At 50.1% G+C, this 23,990-nt stretch overlaps 1 protein-coding gene across 1 annotated transcript in view; it reads right to left on the reverse strand.

The window, feature by feature from the left end:
* PLXNA2 (plexin A2) overlaps positions 1–23,990 on the reverse strand; it is a 221,297-nt gene that overhangs the window by 16,198 nt on the left and 181,109 nt on the right. Inside the window, exons 13-25 of the mRNA XM_011937960.1 lie at positions 22,259–22,410; positions 16,036–16,153; positions 13,940–14,076; positions 12,474–12,641; positions 12,228–12,321; positions 7,411–7,650; positions 6,618–6,761; positions 6,060–6,294; positions 4,609–4,751; positions 3,647–3,915; positions 1,532–1,598; positions 1,165–1,311; positions 343–502 (exon numbers count right to left, since the gene is read on the reverse strand). Coding sequence (XP_011793350.1) covers positions 343–502; positions 1,165–1,311; positions 1,532–1,598; positions 3,647–3,915; positions 4,609–4,751; positions 6,060–6,294; positions 6,618–6,761; positions 7,411–7,650; positions 12,228–12,321; positions 12,474–12,641; positions 13,940–14,076; positions 16,036–16,153; positions 22,259–22,410 — 2,074 coding nt within the window. The remainder of the gene's footprint in view (positions 1–342; positions 503–1,164; positions 1,312–1,531; positions 1,599–3,646; positions 3,916–4,608; positions 4,752–6,059; positions 6,295–6,617; positions 6,762–7,410; positions 7,651–12,227; positions 12,322–12,473; positions 12,642–13,939; positions 14,077–16,035; positions 16,154–22,258; positions 22,411–23,990) is intronic.

A 23,990-nucleotide genomic window follows, 5' to 3' on the forward strand; every position in this document is an offset into this window, starting at 1 on the left:
AGGGGGTGGTGCAGGGAGCAACGTGAGAGGGATGAGGGCTGTGAGCCAGTGTCTCCCGATTGCACCTTCTCTAGGGACCTGGCAACCTGGGCCCCTCAAGCTGGTGCCAGTAACAGAGGCTAGAGACATCTAGGGCTCCATGGGCCCAGGCAGCAGAGGAAACACGTGGGTCTCCTCAGAGACAGCCACATCTGAACAGGCAGTGCCCAAAGCGGGAAGCATTTCACATGGGCCTCACCTGGTCAGGACACAGTCATGCCCCTGCAAGAGTTGTGTGCAGGGCAGCTTCCCTTCTTTCACCCCTCAACCCCTGCCCTCACACTCTGAGTCCAGGCTTCCTACCCAAGTCCATGTCCACCGCCCTCGGCCGCTGGGAATAGGGCACATTCTTATACACGGCATCAAGAATCTTCTCCTTGACTTGTGTGATGGTGTCACAGTTTAACACCTTCACTGGGATCTCTGGGCTGTTCTCGTTGTCAGGGTTGACGCAGTTCAGGATCTACAAGTTGGGGACAGAGGGTGAGCCGGACAGGAGCTGAAGGAGTAGTTTGAGGGAGAGGGTCAGGACCTCAGAATCTTCTTTTTCCAAAGTTCACTCTCTTTATAGGGGGAATAAGGGTACTTTTCTGGTCTGTGACCCAGTTTCCCTCACCTACGTAACATCTGCCAAATGACAGCCTGAGTCATTGTGTCCACTTTTTCATTCTCCAAGCACCAGGACTCTACTTTCTAGCTCCTGAATGGCTTAGGAGAGACTATAGTTCTGGAATGAAGCACCCTCGGTGTTTAGAGATGGTTCTAGATGTATGAGAGACTAGTGGTGCACTTCCCCAAAGCCTCTATGTTAGAAACCAACATACATCTTTCTCATAATGCCAATTACCCAATACCTAATGATGGATGAACTTTTTTCTCCCTCAATATTGTCTAGGGTAAACAGAGGCATGGAGTGCTTTTTAGGGCTTACCAAATGAGATGGGATTGGGGGGTGGGCCTGCCTGTCTTGCTCTTGGTACATGTAGTTGCCCTTTGGGCTCACCCCAGACCAGCCTCCCATCATCCTCTTTATTGACCCCCTAGACTGCTTTTATGGACAGAAGGCAGAGTAAGAGGCAGGAGCAGAAGATACACATGTGGGCCCGGAGCTTCTGGCTTCCTCACCAGGGTCTTGTACTCGATCTGCTGCCGGATGAGCTTGTCCTCACTCAGGGAGTAGCGGGCCTCACCCGTGATGGCGTCAATAGGGCCCTTCTCCATCTGCTGCTTGATGGCGCAGTATAGCATGAAGAGTGGCTCCCCCGCGCACTCCTGTGGGCACAGGCAGGGCAGGAAGTGTGGGCATGGCTTCCTCAGGTTTGCACACTTTCCCTTTCCTCTCTCGGAGCGAGGCCAGTGGAAGGAGGGGCTTTAGCACACCCAGTCCATGTTCCTGCTCCTGAGGGAGGGGGTCCCCATGCAGCCCGGTGGCCAGGATCTGAGCAGCAGCACCATCTGCCCTGGACTCTAGGCATCTCACTCCCTTTCTCACCTTTAGGAACTTGTGCAGGAGGAAGGCGAACCAATTGGTCAGCATCTTTTCAGCCACAGACTCTGTCCTGGGGAAGGAAGAAAGGGTAAGGGGCAGTCCTTCACAAAGAGGTCCCCGTGTGGGGCCCGGGCTTGTCGCGAGGTCTCCCAAGAGAACAGTGGAGCATGCGAGAACGCAGGGTGGGGCGTCAGGACACCTGGGTCCCAGCCCAGCTCGCCCAGTAACTAGACTGTGACCTGGAGGTAGGGGTGGCTTCTTTCTGGGCCTCAATTTCCTATGAAAATGGAGAGGTTGGCCTTTTCAGCCCTGATGGTCCATGGTGCTCTGAACTGCTTTGGCTGCATCTGAGACAAGGTCTGTGGATAAAGGCACCTCACTATCCCATGGGGCTATAAAGAACCGGTTCTCCCAACTCACTTCTGGTCTTAGGGTGATAACTAGAGAGTTTCCCGGTCCTTCTGGGCTTTCTTGCATGCATGAGTACCCTGTTTTGCCTATCTGGAAGGTGCCTGGTCCCTTCCCCTCCAAAAACACTCAGGGTTAGACTTTCCTGGGTTCAAATCCTGATTCTGCCATACACTGGCTGTGTGACCTTGGGCAGGTCATTTAACCTGTCTGGTTTCTGTAGTCACATCTCTAAATGGAGACAGTCATAATAACATCCACCCCCGATGGTTGTTGTCAGGGTTGAATGAGTTAATATTTGTATTTGTAAAGTGCTAAGAAAAGTGCCTGGCACCTGCTAAGCACTATGCATTAGCTGTCATTATTGCTGTCATGTGGGGTCTTGGATCCCAGCCCTCAGGTAGAGAGCAAGGCTTAAGTGTTTTGCCAACAGGGGATTTGCTCATGCAAGCACTGGCCCCCCTCCCCTTCCCGTCCCAGGGCTACAGATCTGGGGATTTGGGAAGGAACAAAGCGACTGTGACAGACCCTCAGTGAAGGGGATGCCGGAGGGGTATTTTAACTCCCTGCACGTGGTGCAAATTATACCCTCTGGTTGCAGTAAATCCCAGGCATTTGCCAGGGCTGCTCTGCAATCTGGGCCTGGGAGAGAGTGACAATGGCAGAAAAAATTGTAGCTTTCTCCCCTGGCTCCTCCCAGCACCCTCTCCCTGCATTGTGCCTGAGATTAGCTCTAATTTAAATACAACAGTTCTTAATGAGAGTTTCTAATGCTCAGATTGGCAGGATGGGGGCTCAGTACTCATAAAACAAAGCCATTCTTCCTCCCTCCTCAGCCCACGTGGGGTCTGGAAGCCTGAGACCTTGCTATAGGAAGGCTAAAGAGGAGGGGTGGTGAATGGAGGTGGAACCCTCCAGCCCCTGCTGCCCAGAGGACTCCAAAGCTGTGCCTGGCTCCCCACGGCCTCTAGAGAGGTTGGGCTCAGGGGATGCTGAAGTCTCCAACCCTCTCCCCCGCCAGGAAAACTGCAACGGGCATGTGTAGTGGATGCTGTGATTCAGATCCAGGAAGCGGAGCTCTGAAGGCACAGCCTTCCAGGCTGTCCAAATCCCGAGCTCAGTGCTACACAATAGAACCTCCTGCGATAATGCGAATGTTCTCTATCTGTGCGGTCCAGTATGGTGGCCACTAGCTGCAATGTGGCGACCAAGCACTTAGAATGCGGCTAGGTGCTAGGGCAATGGAAGAGCTGGATTTTACAGTCTATTTCATTTTAATTTGTAGCAGTTACCTGTGGCTAGGGATTGCTGTGCTGGACGGCACAGCTCTAGAGACACGGGGAGGAAGAGACCATGAGATAGGAATTATTTTTCTCATTTTGTCTAGGAGGAAACTAAACAACAGAGAGGTTACAACACTGGCTAGAAATCACAGAGCTAGCAGGAGGCAGAGCTGGGACTCCAGCTGAGATCTGAGGAAAGGTCTGAGCTCGTCCATCACACTTGGGCAACTTCAAACGCTGTAGTCTCCCTGGGCTGAAGGAAAGTCAGATTCTGCCCTGCAGAGACGTGAGGACACAGGCTGCTCTGAATGGGCGCCCCTTCTGGGGAATGGGCCTTCTCATGCTGCTTGTGGGGCCTGCTATAATGAGGTACTCTGGCCCCGTTCAGACTCCTGCCACCCTCTCCACCCACTGCTGCGGGCCAGACCTCCGGAGTAGCAGCTTGGGGTGGTTCTTGTTCTCCAGGTTCTTATCGATGAGGTCAGAGAGTAGCTGCTTGAGGACATCGGTGGCGTACTCCAGGCGGCCCTGCAGGCCGGTCATGATGAGTGAAGCCACGTTGCCCCGGTCGCGCATGGAGAAACTACGCTGCAGCTCCAGGGTGCGGATGAAGGTCAGCAGGAACACCTTGTTGTTGATGAGCTGGGCAAAGAGCTTCAGGGCCTTCTCCACGTGCTGCTGCCCATTTCCTTGTACCTGGGGTGGGGCGTGGTGGAGACGATGCCCTTAGAGAACAGGCATGGGGCCTCTTACCCGAGGGTCTCACTGAGGGCCTGCTGGCAATGACACTAGCTGTAGGACCCTATCTTTGAGGCCAATCACCACCCCAACCCTATTCCGCCCACCTGCGATGATGTAGGAACAGCAGGCTCTGAGGTCGACAGTCTGCTCTGACCTTGCACTGGGCCGGGGAGGCTGGGCTCCATGCGGAGCTCTCAGGGGAGGCTGCCTGATTTTCCCAAGGATAGAATAGGAGATGCCCCCTCAAACTTCTCAGTTTATTAGTCTCCCCTTAATCTCCTCTGCCTGATTTATTCTCTTTAGTAAAGCAAACCAACAAATGAAGAAACAAACCTCATAGAATCCTGTGTCTTTCTTTAAGCCATCTTAAATCCATTTTAGAATGAGGCAGTATCTTAGTTAATTATTTCAGTCATTAATTAAAAAATGACAATGAGATTTACCCTGGAACCATCCCAATGAGCCTGGGTGCTCCCTTGGCCGTGTTCAAGTGCTTCCTGATAGCTCTGTTGCTGAGATGCTGTTATGAACTACTGACCCCTCTTCACTGTTAATCTTACTCTGTGCTACTGGGTCTCATCTGGACTTCCTAGGATACACTGGGCCTGCATCCCTGCTGGGTGGCTGGGCCCAGGAGGCAGGCATTACCTCCAGCTCCCGCAGAACGGGGTGGTCCTCGATGCCCGGGAACAGGACTCGCATAGCGTAGGTACGATAGTCCAGGTAAGGGATTCCCGAGCGGTCCAGGTCACTGGTCAGCTCATTGATATCCGTCTGGAGCTCGGCAAAAGCTATGAGAATAAGCACACAGACAGGCTCGTGGGGAAGCCCCATCGGGGGAGGAGAAAGAGGGAGAAGAAGTTTGCAAAGGAGGAGGGGAGGACCTAGGGTGTAGAAACTCTGAGGATTATGGGGGTGTGTCTCCAGAGGGCGGGGCTACTTCCAGCCTATCTTTTTTAGGTGGTGGGGAAATGGGTGATTTTTATGTTATTGTCTCCTCTGTGCTTATCTATAATTTCGAATTTTCTCTTTACATATTACAAGTGTAGTTACAACAAGGAAAAAAGAATATTATGATTGGGCTGTTTAGTAAAGATTCCGGAGGTGTTGGAAGCAGGCGAGAGACCATGGCTGAGGGGGTCCAGCAAAGACCAGAACAGGCAAAGTGCTGCCCTTTTCCAAGCAAGACAATAAATCAAGATGCAAAAGCCTAGGGGAGGCCTGGTCATGAGACGCTTAGCTCAGAGCCGAGTTTGGGACGGGAAGGGCTTTAGAAGCCTCACCTTGGTGGTGGCACACCTGTCTTCCTGGCTCCTTCCTCTCCCAAACTCACCAGCCCTGTTGCCAGGAAGAGCCTTGGCTCCGCCTGTCCTATTTCCCAGCCCAACTCTTCCCTGTCTTCCAGCAGAGGGCTTGTTTCTGATCTTGACATTTGCAGCAAAAGGAGAAATGTTTTCATTCCTAATTGAGCTGTTTACCCTGAGAGCCTGCCAGGTCCTCAGCCTGAGAGGACGCCAGGTACACTCGTCACCTCGAGGCTGTGGTTGCGTGGTACACAGGAGAAAACACAAAGTGCACTCCCACACACGTCCACAGCCAAGGACACCAGCAAGTGGCGGCCTTCAGAGCGCTCAGCCTGCAGCACTGATGGCAAACAAACCCTGGGGCAGATGAGGCAGGTGCTCTTCTGCCTTTCCTGCCATTGCTCTCACGTGCTGCGAAGATAGTGTGCAAAAAATAGGAGCTGGACACTCCTGTGGGGAATCTAGAGTCTGAGGCTATGGAGCCTGGGGGCTCTGACTGTGGGGACATTGAGGACCTGAGAGAGAGAAGGTGTTGGCCAGATTGTGGGATGAGTCAGGGCGAAGAAGAGACTAGAACAATGTAGTCGGACCTGGGTCCTCATGAAGTGGGCATTCTTCATTGGACATTTCTGGCCCTATGGGCAAAAGAAGTTCTGGGAAAACAGAGGTGAAAGTGGAATGCAAAGGCATGGCTGGCAACAATGGGAGTAAAGATGGGAGCTGTCTGCAGGGAGAAGGGCAATAAGGCAGGTGGAGAAAGAGGGACCCAGCAAATGAGGGTGTGCTTCCACTAACCTTCCTTGCACTCCAGGGCCACGCGGGACTCCAGGTTGTCCATCTGCATTTGCAGCCGCTTGAGAGTGAGGTCATTTTCTCGAGACTTGCGCTTGTAGGCAATGAGGACGATGATGACGATGATGAGGAGGAGGCTGCCGCCGGCCGCGATGCTGACAATGGCTGGCAGGGTCAGCAAGCTGTCTGAGATGACACTCACCGAGCCAGGCGAGAACACCATCCCGCCCACGTGAACCTGTGCATTGTACACACACAGACGCACACGGATGCACAAGGTGTAGAGCCCTGGCATGCCAGCAGATCCTTACAGTGCGAGGAAGGACATGACAGACCACAACCACACAGTGCAGATCTGGATAAAAAGCAACTTCCTGCCTTGGCATCTGCCTTTCTTTTCTTGTGTTCTCAGCTTATATCCATTTTGATGTAGGACACAGAGATGAGGAGATACGGAGGGGGTGAGTCAGACAACGAGGCAGAAGAGAGCCTTTCCTTAGGACAGATCACACATGCACCACGAGGCGGGGAGGAGGCACTACAGAGGAAGGGCTCACTCACCATGACCTTGTGCTGCCCAGTGAGGTTGGGAGGCTCGCAGAGAAGCTGGGTCTCAGATACAGTGACAGCGCAAGGGGTCTCTCCAATGAACACAGTGTAGTTGAGTTTGGCCCCTCCAGAGGCAGGAGGGCAGAGATTTTTGCCCTGTAGAGAATAGCAGTCTTTATAGGCATAATTGACACATGCATGCACAACTTAATTGCCTACTTAAAAAGAGATTAAGGAGAGGGGGAAGGGCAGCAGCACAAAAACCAGGAAATGACTCCTTGGCAAATTTTTGTGGAGGGGACTTCTAACAGCCATGATCTAGAGAGAAAGAGAGAAAACAGAGGCAGGACAGAACGAAAATGAAGAAGAGAGTGGGAAAAATGCAGGGGAGACAAAACACTGAACAAGAGAAAACTTGGGGGAGGAAACATGGGATTTCATGAAAGTAGTGCGGCAACAAATCACTTGGATGGACAGTGCCGGGGACTGTGACCTCTTGAAATGTGTGTGCAGGTACCTGTGGCCACAGAGTGGACGGAAAAGGAAACAGTTACTCCCAACTCATTGCAGTACCTCTGGTTCCCAAAGCTCACAAGAACAAACAAAAATATTCTAAAGTATTTCTTGAGAAGCCTGGATATCGCTTGATGGGACGATATCTATCCATGAGCTCCTTCTGTAGGAAGGAGACAGCTTTGCAGGTTCGATAGCATAGAAAAGAGAGCCAGAAAGAAAGAAAGGCCAGGAGCGTGCGGGGCGCTCTCTGGCATCGCTGTCCCTGGTCCTCTCTGGTGGGCATTTATACCTTAAGAATGATGGGCGATCCCGGCTTTTGATCCAAGACTCCAGTAGGGCTGAGCAGTTCAAAGGTTGGGTTGGGGTAGTAGATAAACTTGGTGTCGTTGTAAATCAGCAAGGATTGGACATTGTTAAAGACAAATCCGAACTCATCTGGCCGTTCTACAGTGTCCAGGCCAGGGCGGTAGTCCGTGGTCAGAGAGGGTGCCAGGCAGGTGAGGGTGGTTGTGTTCACGACTTTACACACCTAAGACATCCAGAGCACAGCATTCACACACTGAATGCCTGGCAGACAGAGCCCAGGGACCCGCAGCCATTCTCCAACCCTCTCCCTGTTTTGTGTCTTGTCACTGGGTTTACTTGCTTGTCTCCATTCCATGGGAAAGCCCTCCAGGAAAGGGCAGTGAAATTTTGGGGGAGTGGGGGGCATTTTAGCTTCTTCATTAATTCATTCACCAACACTATTTGGGCATCTAGTTTATAGTTTGTGCTGGCGCTGTGCTAGGAGGTGGGGCTATAGAATGAAATAGTCACAGTCTGGAGGGGAGACAAACAAGCATTACAGTCTAGTCCTGGAAGAGGGCCTGGGGCATGGGGGACACATGGCACTGTTGGATGCATGCAGGGACGTGAAAAATAAATGCCTTGGTAGGGAAGGACCAGCTACTCTAGGAGTGTCTGTGTGTGTGCATGAGTGTGTGTGTGTGTATGTGTGTATGCGTGTATGCACACACGTGAGTGTGCACAGCCTGAAGCAGGGTAGGAGTGACTCATGGAAGTTTTCCCATGGAAGAAATGAATGAAATTTAATCTGAAGAATGAGTAGGACTTACCTAGATAAGGAGAGGGAGGGGGAGGGGAACAAGTTCCAGGCAGAGGGAACAGCACCAAAAGGCCTGGGGACAAGGGAGCATGGGATGTTTGAGAAAAAAGTAGGACAGAATAGCATAGTGTATGTGTGTGTGTGTGTGTGTGTGTGTGTGTGTGTGTAGAGGGTGGAGCAGGAAGTGGTACGAGATGAGCACTTTGCCCAGTATGTAGTAGGTGTTCAGTTAATGTTGATTGAATACTGATGAAAAATAGGATTCTGCAACTCTCTAAATGTTTTTTGGGGTTTCTTTTTTTGTTTTGTTTTTTGAGATGGAGTCTTGCTCTGTTACCCAGGCTGGAATGCAGTGGCACAATCTCGATTCACCACAGCCTCCGCCTCCCGGGTTCCATCAATTCTCCTGCCCCAGTTTCCTGGGTAGTTGGGATTACAGGCATGTGCCACCACGCCCAGCTAATTTTTGTATTTTTAGTAGAGATGGGGTTTCACCATGTTTGCCAGGCTGGTCCTGAACTACTAACCTCTGGTGATCCACCTGCTTTGGCCTCCCAAAGTGTCAGGATTACAGGCCTGAGCCACTGTGCCCAGCCCTCTTTAAATGTTTTATGCAGGACCTCTCTCTCTTCTCTAACCAAGGGCCCCCTAACTCTGCACTGGGAGAGAAGCTTGGTTTTGACACAGAGTTCATGATATCCTTTTTCTCTTGGAGGACTCTGGTGCCAACTAAAATTGTGGCTGGGCTGGTCCAGTCCCTCCTTTGCACGAGCTGTGCCATTCTCTCCTGTGGAGGTCTGGTTCTGGGGCTGCCCAAGACAGCAGTCAGACTGCAGAAACCACTAAAGGGCCCATGCGGGGCTTGGGAACAAAAACCCAGACTCCTGATCCCTCTCTGCCTGGCTCCCACACGGCACAGCTCGGTTTCAGCTTTGGGAGCAGCGGCGCCCCAGCAACAGCCAGGGCATCTCTGAGAACTCAGACTGCTTAAGCACACGCTGTCCTGGCAGGTCCACACATGTTGTGCGTCTGGCCAACATACACACACACAAGCTTCATGTTCAGAAACCAAGACTGTGTGTGAAATTGCAAAAAAAGCTGACACTGCATAGAGATTATGTCAGAGCTTCAAGTCCAAGTCTTAACCCTTCCTTTCCAGAGGGAATTTAAGAGTTTAAACAAAACGGCTCACTGTGGCCTTTATGCTGTAGTGGGAGTGAGGACACATTCCTGCCCTTTCTCTGGTGTAATTCTGCAGCCCCCTAATGAACCTAATGCCCCTTTCATGTTCCAGCAGGGTGCAATGAGGCATGGGGAGGTTGAGAGGTTTGGTGAAATGGGTACAGCTGAGCCAGGGGGTCCCAATTCCTGGGTTCTGCAAGAAGACACTGAGCCTTGGTAAGCCTCACTACCAACATCTTCCTCTCTGCTGGTCCTAGTCTAGCTTCCCTAGACCAGGCTCCTCAACGAATAAGCAAATCACTCCTAAGCAAGAGGCCTCTGTGCACTTCCTGCCCCATGCTGCATCGGCACTTTGTTTGCCAAACATTCCTCTGGGTTTGGCGGCTTCACTCTGGCCCTCCTAGCTATCCACTGGGACAGCTTCAAAACCCAAAGGCGAGGGGTAGGCCCAGGTGTGCTGAGGATGAGATGGGGCCCAACCAGGCAGGGCTTCAGGGGCAAAGTGCCTCCCTCTCTCCTACCATTCCCGAAAGCAGAAGCACAGGGCGGGGGTTCTGAGTCTCCCATTCTGGAGCCGGTTGACGGAAAGCTACATTCCTGCATTCTTCCCTCTGGGTCTGCCAGCCTGTAGATACCAGGCAGTTAACCACTGAAGCTGAGAGCCCCCAGCTCCCCAGAGGGCAGAACTGCTTCTTAAGTCCTTGGAACATTGAGATCATGGTGCATGGGGCTGGAGGAAGCGCTGAGAACATTCCAGCCCAGGGCTGTAAATGAGTCCTGGTGAGGGGGCAGGGGGATTGGGACCTGAGCCTTCGGCCACAGGTGTCAGGTGTGGGGAAGGAGAGGGACTTCCCAGCCCAGGCTTCTCTTTGATGGCTTCCTGAGGACTAAGGGTAAAGCCTTTGGAGGTCACGTACTCTGCAGAAACCACATAAAGACTCTTGCCACGGTTTCTCCCTCCACCTCCAGGCAGACCAACCCTGGTGCTTCCCCCTGTGACCCCTGGGGCATGGGTTGCCCTCTTCTCTTGGGATCTGATCTATGAGTAGAACAAATTATATTCTGGTCTTGCCATACCTGAATAATAACAAAACCTATATTTTAAAACATGTATCTAATTTGTTTGCTTTTTTTTTTTCCTTATCCTTCCTAGGTATGAGTTTACCATTCTTGTTCCCATACCTCACCCTAGACCCTGGAGTTACCTGTGAGCTTCTGGGGACCCTAAGCTTCAGTCTGGAAATGGAATGGGCGCCTAGGCTCTTTTACCCATGGATCAAGTTTTACACCTGGTAGAAGGAGGCATGCGCTCACTTAGCCCAAAAAGGAGTGACCGTGGTGGATACTGAAGGTGTGGCACAAGTGCCCCTACATCTCCGGAAGGTTGGTAATGTCAAGCCCATCAGCATTTCATGCGACCTAGTTACAAAGAGTCTGGATGTTTGGAATCCACCTTGGCTCTCCCACCAGTCACCTTTATGATTGGGGGCAAGTCACTTAACATTTCTGACCTTAGTTTCCTCCGCTACACAATGAAGGGGTTGCATCAGATGATCCCTGAGACTTTCCATATCTAACCTTCTAGCACTCTGTCATTTTATGTATCTCCATGTTTCTTATGGAAGCCTCAAGTACCCTGGAAATGTGTCAGGGGTAAGAGGGGAGACACAACACCATCTTCTCCGTCTCCATCTTAGCCTAGTCAAGCCCCTGAAGGTCAAAGCAGTAATATTAGTAATTTCTATAAAAAATAATGGCCATAGTAGCATCTGCTGTAATATACTTATGAATATAATCATGTTTCAAAAAATATTGTCTGAAAGAGTGAGATGGAGCCTGGAAAAATGATTTAAAAATTTACAACGTATCAGACATTCTATCCCTGTGATACAGACAACTTTTTAAAAATTACAAAAATTACATGGCTCTGCATGGAAGACTAATATAAAATGTCCAAACTGATCATCTTAGCAAGCGGGGTGGAGTTATCTGATGCAGTGACTAGCATTTATCAACTGCCAACCTCATGCTGACCACGGGCTGGCAGGTTATGAAGCTGCGGCAGGTCTGCTTGTCACCATTCATAGCTGAGGGGTGGAGGATCTGGAGGTTAAATGACTTGACCATGCTTGTACAGCTAATAGATGGCAGAGCCCTGCTTCCTCTCCAGACTTGTCTGAATCTGGAGCCAGAATTTCTCCAACCACTCCCAACATGGGTTTTCATCGGACCTCAAAGTCAACCTGTCATAAAACAGGAGTCCTTTTGTGCTGTATCATAAACTCAGAAGCCAGTACCTTGATACACTCACTATATCACCTTCTGACAAGAAATTGTACTGTCATTATACTATAAAAATCATTGTAGGGCTGAATATGGTGGCCCATGCCTATAATCCCAGCACTTTGGGAGGCCAAGGCAGGAGGATCACTTGAGCCCAGGAGTTTGAGACCAGGCTGGGCAAAAGAGACCTTGTCTCTAAAATAATAATAATAATAAACTAGTCAAGCAGGCGCCTGTGGTCCCACCTACTCAGGAGGTTGAGGCGGGAGGATCTCTTGAGCCCAGGAGGTTGAGGCTGCAGTGAGCTGTGGTTGCACCACTGCACTCCAGCCTAGGTGACAGGGTGAGGCCATGTCTTAAAAAAAAAAATTGTGATGTTCAGGTATTTGGACCATGATTCCAGGCTCAGAATCTTAAGCCAGCTTTCCTCTTGGGTATTCAGGGGCTCCAGTGCCTAACCCAGAGCTCATCCCATTGCAAAACATCAACACAGAGCTGTGTTTACCAAAGGCTAGGGTGGACCAACAGTTACTCACATTGACAGATTCTTTGCCGTTGAATTTGACTCGGATCCTTGGCTCCTGAATGACATCCAGGTTGAAGCCTGTGATGGTCAGGGGCGTGTGGCCACTGGAAACAGGCAGAGGCTGGGTTAGGTAAAAACCCCTTCAAATCTGGCATGGTGAACCTCCACCTTAGGGAATCCTCTCATGAGCCAGACTTGGGCTGCAGGGATCACGCTGGGTGGCTTCCAGGTGCATCCCTCCCACCTTCTGCCTCACCTGGCAATGCTCCACTCTGGCTCGATGCGCTGGACCCGAGGGTCATCTATGTACTCAAACTGCAGGTTGTTATCCACGCGGGCTCGGTCGACACTCACAGAAACAGGGACTGGGCCAAGGCCATTGGATGATGGGGGTGAGACACACACGATCTCACTCATTGACCTCCTGACAGGGAGACAGAAGGAGGGTTGAGAAGAAAGGCATGGGCAACAAGAGGTGCCCACCGGCTTGACAAGGGGCTTTCCTTGGTCTGGGGGTACGGCCACAGAAGTGTTCTCTCATCCTTTTATATTCTATACGGTGGAACACATCCTGCTTCAGTGTAGATCAGTGCCCCAGTGGATTAGGGAGGTAGCAAATTGGAGAAGGGGGTTAGAAAATGAGGGGCTGCCGGGCGTGGTGGCTCATGCCTGTAATCCCAGCACTTTCGGAGGCCGAGGCGGTCAGATCACCTGAGGTCAGGAGTTCGAGACCAGCTTCAACATGGAGAAACCCCATCTCTATTTAAAAATACAAAATTAGCCAGGCATGGTGGTGCATGCCTGTAATCCCAGCTACTCGGGAGGTTGAGGCAGGAGAATTGCTTGAATCTGGGAGGCGGAGGTTGCGGTGAGCTGAGATCATGCCATTGCACTCCAGTCTGGGCAATAAGAGCAAAACTCTGTCTCAAAAAAAAAAAAAAAAGAAAGAAAGAAAAAGAAAATGAGGGGCAGGGATAGGGTTTCATGGACTTTGGGGAATGCCTTTTTTCTGGATTTTTCTAGAATATAACTAGCCAGTGCTTAGAATCTGGTCAGGCAGTCAACAAATATTCACTGAGCACCTACTGTATATAGCAGTGAATGCACAGTCCTTGCCCTTGTGGAATATGCAGTCCAAGAAGGAGATAATCAAGTAGATAATCAAGCAGGATTATCAAGTAGATAATCAAGCAGGATTATCAAGTAGATAATCAAGCAGGATTATCAAGTAGATAATCCTGGGCAAACTGGGTTCTCATCCACGGATTCTTTCAGAATTCTCTATATCTTCAGGGCTAGGGGAGTGCTGGCAAATGGTAGGTGTTCAATTTTTTTTGTACAGAGGATGCCCTGAACATAAGTCTGTGCTTTCTAAAAGCTGTGGCTATGCAATCTCTGTGTTTCTCAAGTCACCATAGTGAGGACTTAATGAATGCTTGATGCTAGCGGTGACTGGGGAGCTCCTAGGAGCCTCCTTCATCTGGTGTTCTCATGGCTCTCACTTCTCATTATTTTTAGAAGTATCCAGCCCCTTTCATATATGGGATATAAACTGACAAGTGGCATGTATTTCTCACAGTGACTGGTATGGTATTTGGGTCTAGGCGTAGCAAATAATATGGAAGTGATGGGGCAGGCCTATGAATGAACATGCACAGTAACATGTGTACAGCACGTGTCCCAGATGTGCAGTCTTCTGGTGGGCCTTCAAGTTCATCTCACCCATAGAACTCGCAGGTCTGGTTGCCCAGGTAGACTGCCACGCTGCTCCCAGCCCCAAGGTAATGGCCGGTGATGGTTACCATAGTGCCTCCTGACTCCGGACCTCGGATTGGGTTGAGTGACAGGACAGAAGGGTTCTTTGGAAAGAAGCAGAGAAATGACTACAGCTTAGGTTTTGTCCAAAAGGATGGACCATGGTTAGATCTAAAGATGGGAGAGACTGTTTTCATTCTGGGCATGGTGGTACTTGTCCTGTGCTTTTTAATCCTAAAAGCTCACTCTGCTTACCCCAGAGGTGAGAACCTTTCTAAGAATCATCTCTGGGCATGTCCGGGAAGGCAGAAGAGCCACGTGCTGAAATTAATTAACTCCCCAGAGTCTCATGCTCATAACAATGAAGGGAAAGCAGAGGTGACACTGACTAATCTATCAATTAGTTTACAAATTGAGAACAATTTGAAAATGCTTTTCTATCTAGAGCCTGTACTGATTTTTTGGGCACAAAATCGATAGGGCTGAATAAAGCGTCCCTGCCTGGGTTGGGCCACCGAGAGGCTAAAGTCCTCCATTAATGGCCCATGTACATGCCCTTCTGTCCTTCCCTAAGCATAAGAAGGGCACAGCAGGGCACCTGGTGCAGAGAGTTGTCAGTAAATGTTAGGATGGCTTTTCAGACCCTCATCAGGAGGATGGCGCATCACTGGCTGGGGCTTTCTACTAAGCTCACTAAGTGGTAAAATTCAGCCTGAAGCTTAAAAGAAATGCCTAGCCTAATATGCATCAGGCGGCTGACCTAAATCAGAAAAGAATTGCTTCTGCCTGGAGGGCAGTGGAGTGGAGTGAATTGGAAAATACATTTAACTGAGCAACTATACAGGCATGACTTCTAGTTTGCACCAGCCATTCATCCGCTGTGCGTCCTGAGGCAAGTTTTCAGATCATTCTTTACTCCTCTGTCAAGTGAGGAGGGTGGGCTAGGTTATCTCTAAAGCCCCTCTCAGCTCTGACTTTCTCCAGATTGTCAGAGTGCTGACATTCTCCCCAGCTAGTTCTCCTGCCTTTGCTTCTAACACAAATGCCCACTGCCCCTGCCCCTGCCCTGGGTAAGAGATGGAGTACGTTGGCTGCAGATAGGGCAAGGTACTCTCCAATCTGAGAGAGGAGTGTATAAGAAAAAGGTGGAGATGCCAAGATAAGGAGGCAGAGGCTAGAAAACCTGAAACAAGCAGTAAAATGCTTTACAGAGAATACAATTTTGTGCTCTAAAGATTTTTTAAAACTCTCAGCAAGGCTGGTTTGACCCCATCTGCTAGTGTTAATGCCTTTTAATGAAGTACTCCATGTAGCAATGTAGGTAAGTGTCAGAAAAGAGACTTCGGGGCTGAAGAAGCCAGGTTATTGATTCAGTATGAATATAGCCCCGCTTGGCTCCAGGGCCCCGGAAGCAAGTTATTGATTCAGTATGAATAGAGCGCCATTACAGAAAAAAAGTCTTTGCAATTCGACTACCTGTTGCCTGCGCATAAAGAGATGTTTTCAAGTGTGAGTGTGTGAATGTGTGCGTGTAACTATAGTAGTATACAGAGTGACTCTGGTGGTCCTGTGCACAGATACACATCCCTGCCAGATTTCAGTGACTCTTCTAAACTCCCACTGAAAATATCCTTGGCAGAAAACAAAGCATGTGGATAAATATAGACTTATTTAATTAGGTCCCTCAGGCTATGCATCCTCATTAGGCTAGAATTAGACTAAGATATTACATTGGCGGAACAAGAGGCAGTCCCTCCCCGCCCCCAGTCTAGGATCCACTTTCTAAGAAAGGCTGGATTTTGCCTTATTTAGAACGCTGACCTATGGCCCTCTGGTACTCCTAAGACTCCACAGCTTTGTTAATCACAGGCCCATCTCATCCTGGAAAGACAGGCTCTGAAAGTAGCAAGACCAGAAGCTGCCTTATCTGGAGGGTCCCTTTTCTCCTCCTTGGTCTGCAAGAAGCCTGTTGGCAGAGGGGAGTGGGGGCTTCCTGGGAGGAGTCTGGAGCATGTGAGTGCCCTCCCTGGGCACCGGCACCCGGCCCTGGACCCAGTACTCACCACAAAGGTGTACTGCTGATGGGACTTGGTCATGAACTCTGGCTTACACTCGCCAATGCACAGGCGCACCGGCCCGGAGGTAGTTCCCACGAGGGCATGGCCCATCTCACAGACAATCCTGGGGAGAAGGCAAACCTTCTGGTGAGGGGCTGGGCAAGGGCCGGCATCCCTGCCCGCTTGCTCTCCCAGTCATGGCAAATGAGTCATCACAGTCTTGCAGTAATGCCAGACCAAGAGAGCTTGGTCATCCGTCTTGCTGTGTGACCTTCTGTACAGTGCTTTCCCTCTCTGGGTTTTGTCTCATCTGTACAGTGTGAAGGTTGAACTGGATCATCTCTAAAGCCCTATGGGCCTCTGATATGCTCTGCTGCCTAATTCTGTGGTTCTCCATGTCTAGCGCAGTGCCTAGCATTGGGTAGGGACCTAGAATTTGTGGAATAAAGGGAATGTCCAACAGAGTGATCTAAGGGCAGCAATCTAGCTGACACTCTCTCCTGTGTAACAAGCCAACATTGCTACACTCCCTAAAGGAGTGGGTGAGGGCGTGTTTGCCAAGCCGAATCAATTGTGGTTTGCTTCCTGTAGTGAGTTTTTAAAAGGAGAGAGATAATCTGGTGAGACAGTGAGAGCTCAAAGAAGGAGCTCCCTGCAGAACGGGAGGGGTGGAGTCCTGCGGCAGTAGGCAAAGGGGTGGGAGCTGGACGAGTTCATTAGGCCAGCAGGTGACACTGGCCTTTCACTTCATCAAGGGCTAAGTACACTCGGTAGAAGAGGCAGTGACACGGCCCTGAGTGAAAGTCACGTCTCACACTAACGGGAGAGCTGGAGGGAAGAGGTGTGCAGCGCTGTCTCTTGAGCTACCCAGATCAATACCCCTAGTGATGACTTCCCTGGCGCCTGAGAACAGTTACGCAAGCACATTTAGATACTGGTTGCCTTAGCCACGGTAGCCTTCTAGAAAGGGTGGGCAGTTGAGGATGGGGAGAGATGAAGGAATCACAGACTTGGGGAAACTTGCCTGGAATGTTCAGGCCTCGGCTGGATGGGAGAGGGCCCTGACAGTTTAGCAAAAAAGAGCTTGGGAACAGAGGGAAGGATTTTTCCTTTCCTCCCAACATCATTTCGGAGGTTCAGAGCAGTCTGGTGCTGCTAGTAGGTTTGCTTAGTGGGAAGTCAGAAAAACAGACCCCATCTCCACTAATCCCCAGCATTATCCTGGCACGGTGGGGAAGATCCGTGTTTAACTGAGCGACGCTTATCTCAACAGCTTCTCTAGGAAGGAAGGTAACTAAACAGAGATTTCATTTCGATGTAATAAAACTTGCATTAAACAAATACGCTGCATGCTCACACACACGGCACGCCACTGATCTCCATCTCCTTCATAACAGTTAATCCCAAATAACTACTTTCACTCCTGGCGAATATTTACTTAACATGCAATAACTGTCTTATTATGTTTAGCATATTAGATTCAACAAGAAAGTACTGAATGCATATGGAAGAATAGTCTCTTTTCCCTTTCTCTATGAATCAATCAATTAATTATGAACCCGAGTAAACATGATAGTGATGATCAATTAATATTTTACACATAACTGTCTCCTGAAACCCCATTAGGGGAGCATTTGAGAAGCTCAATTTAAGGTACCGTGTGGTTATCTTCATGCTGCTACCTGCGTGTGGTTAACGACTCTCCCATCCTGTTTCCTGGGCCCTGGCAACCTGCTGCTGTTTCAGGTCCCTGACATCCTGCAAGTGATGCCCAGCATGCTCAAGGAGCTCCAGGGGAGGATCAACTGGCTATTGTGGGCAGTGTCGGGGGAGAGGAGGGAAGAGAGCAGGAGGAAGCAGGTACGTCTCTCTCCCTCTCTTCTAATTAGGGTTTGCTTGTTACTCAGTCATCACCCTCGGACACTCTGCTGGAGTGATCTTAGAGAAGAAAAGGAGGAAGAAATCATCACAGGCTTGAAGTTAAGGAAAAAAGAAATAAGAGAACATGTGAAGGTCATGGGCAGCATGGAAATGTTCTTCCCTGGGTCCTGGGTCTGTGTAGGAAAGGAGAAGGCCTGGAACAGTCCTGGTCAGCTGCCCCTGTGTGGAGCTAATGACAGGCCCTTGGCACACTGTCTCTTCTAGGACATTTTCCTGCTTGGGGCTCATGTTTCAAAAGAAAAGCAGTATATTCAAGCACCTAGGAGAAGAGTGATGACTGAGAGGTGGATGCCACCCAAGTGTCCAAGGAGGGGCACCTGTAGTTGGAAAGGCAGGGTGCAGGGGTCCAGGGGCTGTGCTGGGGAGGAATCAGAGCTGGCCATGGGTTGCTTTTCTCGGGCATCAGCTGAGCCCCCTTCTCAGCTGTGGAATGAGTGGGCAGAGGGCTGTGGTCAGCAGTGGGTTGTAGAAAAGGGTCTGGGCAGGAAGATCTAAGAACTGGAGAGTCCTAAGAAAATCAGGCAGCATTGCAGACAAACTCTAATCACCTCAACTCTTCTTCCCTTTCATTCCTGGGACCCAGTGCCTGCAGGCAAGGGTGGAAAGGGCTTGAAAGTATTTGTTGCAGGCACTTGTTATTTGAGTTCAGGAAGATAAGGAGTTAAAGGAAGAAGCTAGGGCAGCTGCAGGGAGTGGAAAAGGTTATATTGTGGAAGGAGCATTATGCCAAAGTAGATTCTAGACCTTAATAATAAGAACTACAGTTTACTGATTCTGCCAGGCAGTCTACAAGACAGGATCTCATGCCATCCTCAGGCTCTGCTACAGAGCGGGTCTTATCTCCATTGTACAGGCAATGAAACTAAGGCTCAGAGATGCTAAGTGACTTATCTATGGCCATAATTCTGGTAAGTGGCAGAGCCCTGATTCAAATCCGGGTCAGCTCGACTCCAGAGCTCACGCTTCTGACCACTCCCCTCTACTGCCAATAGATTTAGTGGGATGTTCTGTACATCTTTCAAGGAAGGGACGGTATGGATATGGCAGCAATGGTAGAGGTGAGGTTGTTGGCAGGGGGTGGTAAGAAAGGCTGATCTGGGTTCCTCAGGTTCTGAGAGCTAACCACTTGTCCCCTCTACCTTCTTGGTTGTAGACAACCATAGGCAGTGGTGTGCCCACCACCACCTCCTCCAAGTCTTGCAAGTCAGCAAGATTGGCTGATTTCTTGTGGTTTGATTTCTTGTGGCCTCTTGCCTTCCCTGTCTCCTCCCTGTGTCCCTGGTGGCTCTGGGGTCCCTATGTATTGTTAGGAGACAATAGCTGGAGATGCCTAGATTCTCTCCTTATAAAATGGGAAGTTGGACCAAACAGCTGTCCAGCTTTGACATCTGAAGACCTGACTCCTCCTGGTGCCAGGGGTCTTCCGGAGGCACCTTAGTGCCACAGGTGATCTTTACAATGGGAGCTGCAGATTCCATGGGCATACCATTTACTGGTTTGGACATCCAAAGGACCACCAAAGCCAATGTAGAAATCATCTATTCCTAAATATCTATTTTCCAGATGAGATGTTTGAGGAGCAGGGAGTAAAGTAACTTGCCCAAAGTCACCTGGTTCATCCACAGCTGAGCTAAGGCTTGAGCACCAGTCTCCTGAAAGGCAACCCAGTACCCTTGACCACACTACACCACCTACCATAGACTTGCATAGATGGTGCCTTGCTCCCTGGGGCAGCAGTACACACACATCTCACATCCACCCCGCAGTGGCTGAGTTCTCAGGTACAGCAGATGAGAGGGAAGCAGCCTGAGGATCTGAGGGGAATCTGCCCCATGTGGAGCCCCTGTCCCAGGAGGGGCTGAGCTGCAGCCTCAACCTACATCCCATGGTCCAGGAATCTTCCTGTGACTGAATCATCCAGCCCTCCACAGACCTGTGGGGTGCTGATTGCAGGACTAAGCGGGGCCCTTTAACCAACATTAACCTAATTGCTGAGTGATAGATGGCACGGCACAAGCATATGGTGAATCATTACCGTGCTGGCGAATCCTGCCTGCGCCCGGGACTCTGCACCAGGCCCTTTTAGCCAAATTCATCTCTCACAGACATCTGTAATGATTGTGCCTGCTGCTCACTGCCCAGGATGGAGGCTTTAATGATGTTAACAAACTCTGAAACCTCGGGAGTGGTAACGAGCCTGGCATGGCTGGAAACCAGGGCTGCATCCAGCGAGGCATGGGGTGTGTTCTCTGCCTCCTGCCTACCCCATACCTGAGGTAGTGGTTTTCTGGAGCGACCACCAGCCTCTGCAGGAATGCATGGGGACCATTCCCCTCCCCACGCTCCTTTCATAGCCTCACTTGCAGCTTCTCTTGACACTTTCTTCTCCATGACCCTGGGTGCGGGGTGAGTGCAGTACATTTCATTTCATAAATAGAACTGAAATTCCTTACATTTGGGCAGCACATTAGGCTAATGAAGGTCACAGAGATTGAACAGCTTGCTAAGGTCTTGGGGCTGGTCAGTAGAGGAGGCAGGTCTAAAACACAGCTTCATTCCAAACCTCATATGATTCTGAGGGCCAGTTTCCCAGGAATTTGCACTTCTCAGCTAAAAGCCTTACCTCCCACCCTCACCCCATACCCTAGCCCTTTCCTTTGGATTCCTGTGGCATCTCACCAAGTCGGACACAGGTCGGTATCCAGGGGCCCAAGGGAGGTCCTTGAGGTTGAGGTGGATTTGGGGTCATGTAACTGAGCACCTTGCCCAGTCTGGCAGGGTGCGGGGCTCTGTAAAGATGGTCTGCCAGGAGGCCTTCTGTGGGTGCCCTGGCTCCTGCCACAACAGCTTTCACCTCTTTTTGGGCTCAGAAGCACTATTTGTTTCCTTTCCCTTTTTCCATCTTCCTCATCTCTTTCCTCAGGACTCATTCCTTGCAGGAATAAGGCTGTCATTGAAGGATCAGACCTGAAGGATCTGAGAGATCAGGCCAGCTCTTTCTTCTCCCCTGCTGTGGCTGGCAGGCATCACATAGCCCTCAGAGTCTGGGAATTCACCCCTTTGGACTCTGACACTTCTCTGGACCTTGCGAGAATCATGGCCTCTGAGCCTCAGAGCTACACACTGATTCGTGGAATTTCGGACTGCTCCTGTCCAGGAGTTGTGCACCATCACTGTTGTGGAAGGGAAGTAGCCCTGCATTAGGGGTCAGGAGACTCAAAGTCTAATTCTGCCTCAGCCACTTACGCCCTGAATGAACTGGGGAAAGTCATTTCACTTCTCATGAGTCCTTTGCTCTCTGCTGCTTTGCAGAATGACGATAACAATATTTACGTCTCAGAGTCCTTACCAATTAAAACTGAGATAGTGGATGAGAAAGTGCTCTGTTAACTGCAAAGTGCTGATGGAAGATAAAGCGATGTCATTTTTATGGTTGCCACTAAAGGCAGGCTCTGGCGGGGGGAGTGGGGGATCAGAGGAAACAACCTGACCTGGCAGAGGGTTGAGAGTAAGGGAAGGAAGTCCCTGCCCCAAAGTCATGCTCTTGCTCATGATCCCAGTACCCTCTACAGAGCTGTGTTCACAGTGGAATCAGAATGGCTTGACCCAACTGTCCTGATAAATCATGCGGAATGATTTGGCTGCTTCCCCGCTTTCTCCTTTGGAGGGGTAGCCTCCCCTTTTCCATCCTCCCGCCCCCAGCTCCGTGCCCACCTCCTGCCCACCAACTCCACAGCAGACTGCCACTGCCAAATGAACACCCCAAATTGGAACATATGTCACTCCTGGAGCCCCGTTCGCCTGTCCGCCACTACATGCCTATTTTCTAATTTCTAGCTGACATTTCCCTTAGTGAAATAAATGAATTTGCTCCGGCGGAGGCCCTGCTTGGATTAAGCTGCTGTCAGAGCCCCATGCACCAAACAAATTGTTGCCCGCAGCCCACCGTGCGGGATGCATTCCAATGGGGGCTGGCAGGGGAAGGGCTGGGGGAGACCTAGGAGGAAACCCTCAGTCACACCGGTGGGCAGGCAAAGACTGAATGAGAGACGGTCAGGGCCGGAGCCCTGATGCCAGAAGAGCCAGGGAACAGGGAATCAAACAGAATGAGACCGCCTGAGGGTGGAGGTGAGGGAGGAGGGGGCTCTGGGGAGGCTTCTGGGGCAGGTCCATGGGAGGAGAAGGCAATGGGAGATGATCATGGAAAAGGCCCAGGGAAGGAAAAGAGGAGTCTCCAGTCTCCACTCTGAAGCTCCCATGGGAAAAGGGCCGGCCAGGGCAGACTCACTGCTCAGCGATGATGTATTCCCCTGGGAGGGGCGTGCAGGGCACCCCAGCCACCTGCACATGGTGGGCGATCTCGGAGAAGTCCAGACCCAGGTTCACGCCATGGATGGTCACTCGCGTCCCTCCTTCCGGCGGTCCAGACACCGTCAAAATCTGCAGTAGGAAAATGGGATTAAAATTTGGGTTGGCCACAGGAACAGAAACAGCAGCACCCTTCCCCCTCCCCCAGGGAGGTTTAAGAACCTATGGGCACCAGGAATTCTGGTGAGTGACTGTGTTTTGTCCACTTTTTTAGGTTATCTCGGATCTTGACATCATGTTCTGTTTTACACTACTTCCTCGGTTCTTTAGGTCATTTATTCATTCATTTACTTATTTAAAAGATTATCAGAAAGAATACTAGACTCAAGGCAGAAAACCATGGTTTGAGACGTGTCTCTAACTCACTAGTTGCCTGATTACGATCAGTCACATAATGTCTCTGAACTTCAGTTTTCTTAGTTGTGAAGGAGGTATAATCATTTATGCCAACCTCGAAGGGAGCTTGGAAGAACCAAATAGAAGGTGTGCTAGGGAGCACTTTGGAAACCAGAGGACTTTGTAATTGTGACAGTGTTATTATTGCCCCTGTTGTGTCCTAGAGCCTGTTGGGGGTACAATGATGAATATGGCAGGAAATTTGCCCTTATGAAACTTAGAGTCAAGGAGGATGAGATAAAGGCAGTTCATGAATACCACTGATTTGAGATATACAGGGGTAAGACAGATACAGAGGGAAAGCAGTGGGAGTGTGGGGAATAGAGTTTAGGTGTGGCTGCAGGGGAGATGATCAAAGACGGAAAATGCATTTGACACTGTTCTGCAAAAAACATCCTATGACACATGCTAGGACCAAGAAGAAATAACATTAGGATGTTCCAAATCTTTGCTGGCTTCCTGTTAGCAAGGATTGCTTATTTATTCATTCCTTAATTCAGCCCCCAAACACTGGAAACAGAATAGCAGAATCCGGGTCTCTCAAGATATAATACAGTTCTATCTGGGAACAGACCAGGCTCTTGGAAAAATGCAGCTCTTTGGGATCCAACAGATCCCAGTGAGTAAGTTCACACTTTGGCCAATAGTTATCTGAAGCAGGAAAAATAATTAGAAGTGAACTCAATCCTAAATAGCAGAGGGACATAGAATTTCATAACTGGAAGGGATCTCAGAGTATCTTATTCTAAGATCTTTACTTTTTACAGCAAGATGCATGAGACCCAGAGAAGTCAGGGATATATCCCAAGTTTTGAACAACTTGTATACACAGTTGTAAAAAGGTCAAGTGTTCTTTTTACTACATCCTAGGGAGGGCAGGATGGAAGAAGGAAGAAGCAAAAAAAAAACGGGGACTTGATGAAGATCGAGGGTCCACTAGAATCTCTCAGAAGAGGATACCTGGGCAGAGCCACAGCCTAACTGTTTTTGGACACTTCTGGACAGTCTCCCTCATGACCCTGTATGTGCTGGTAGGGTGTCTGATGGGGTGGCAGGGTCATCGTACCCAGGGGTGGAGATGATGGATGAGTACAGGTGAACATGCTGTCGAGAGATCTGGAGACCCTTCTTATCTCATTGCTTCTTGGCAGGTACACTGCTCCCTTCCTGTGATGTGGGCACCATGAATTGTGCTGCCAATTCAGCCACCAACCACCAAGTGATAGTGAGAGAGAAAAGATGCCTCCTTCCCTCAC

The sequence above is a fragment of the Colobus angolensis genome, unplaced genomic scaffold (genome assembly GCF_000951035.1).
Source record: "Colobus angolensis palliatus isolate OR3802 unplaced genomic scaffold, Cang.pa_1.0 Scaffold100, whole genome shotgun sequence".
Lineage (NCBI taxonomy): Eukaryota > Metazoa > Chordata > Mammalia > Primates > Cercopithecidae > Colobus > Colobus angolensis.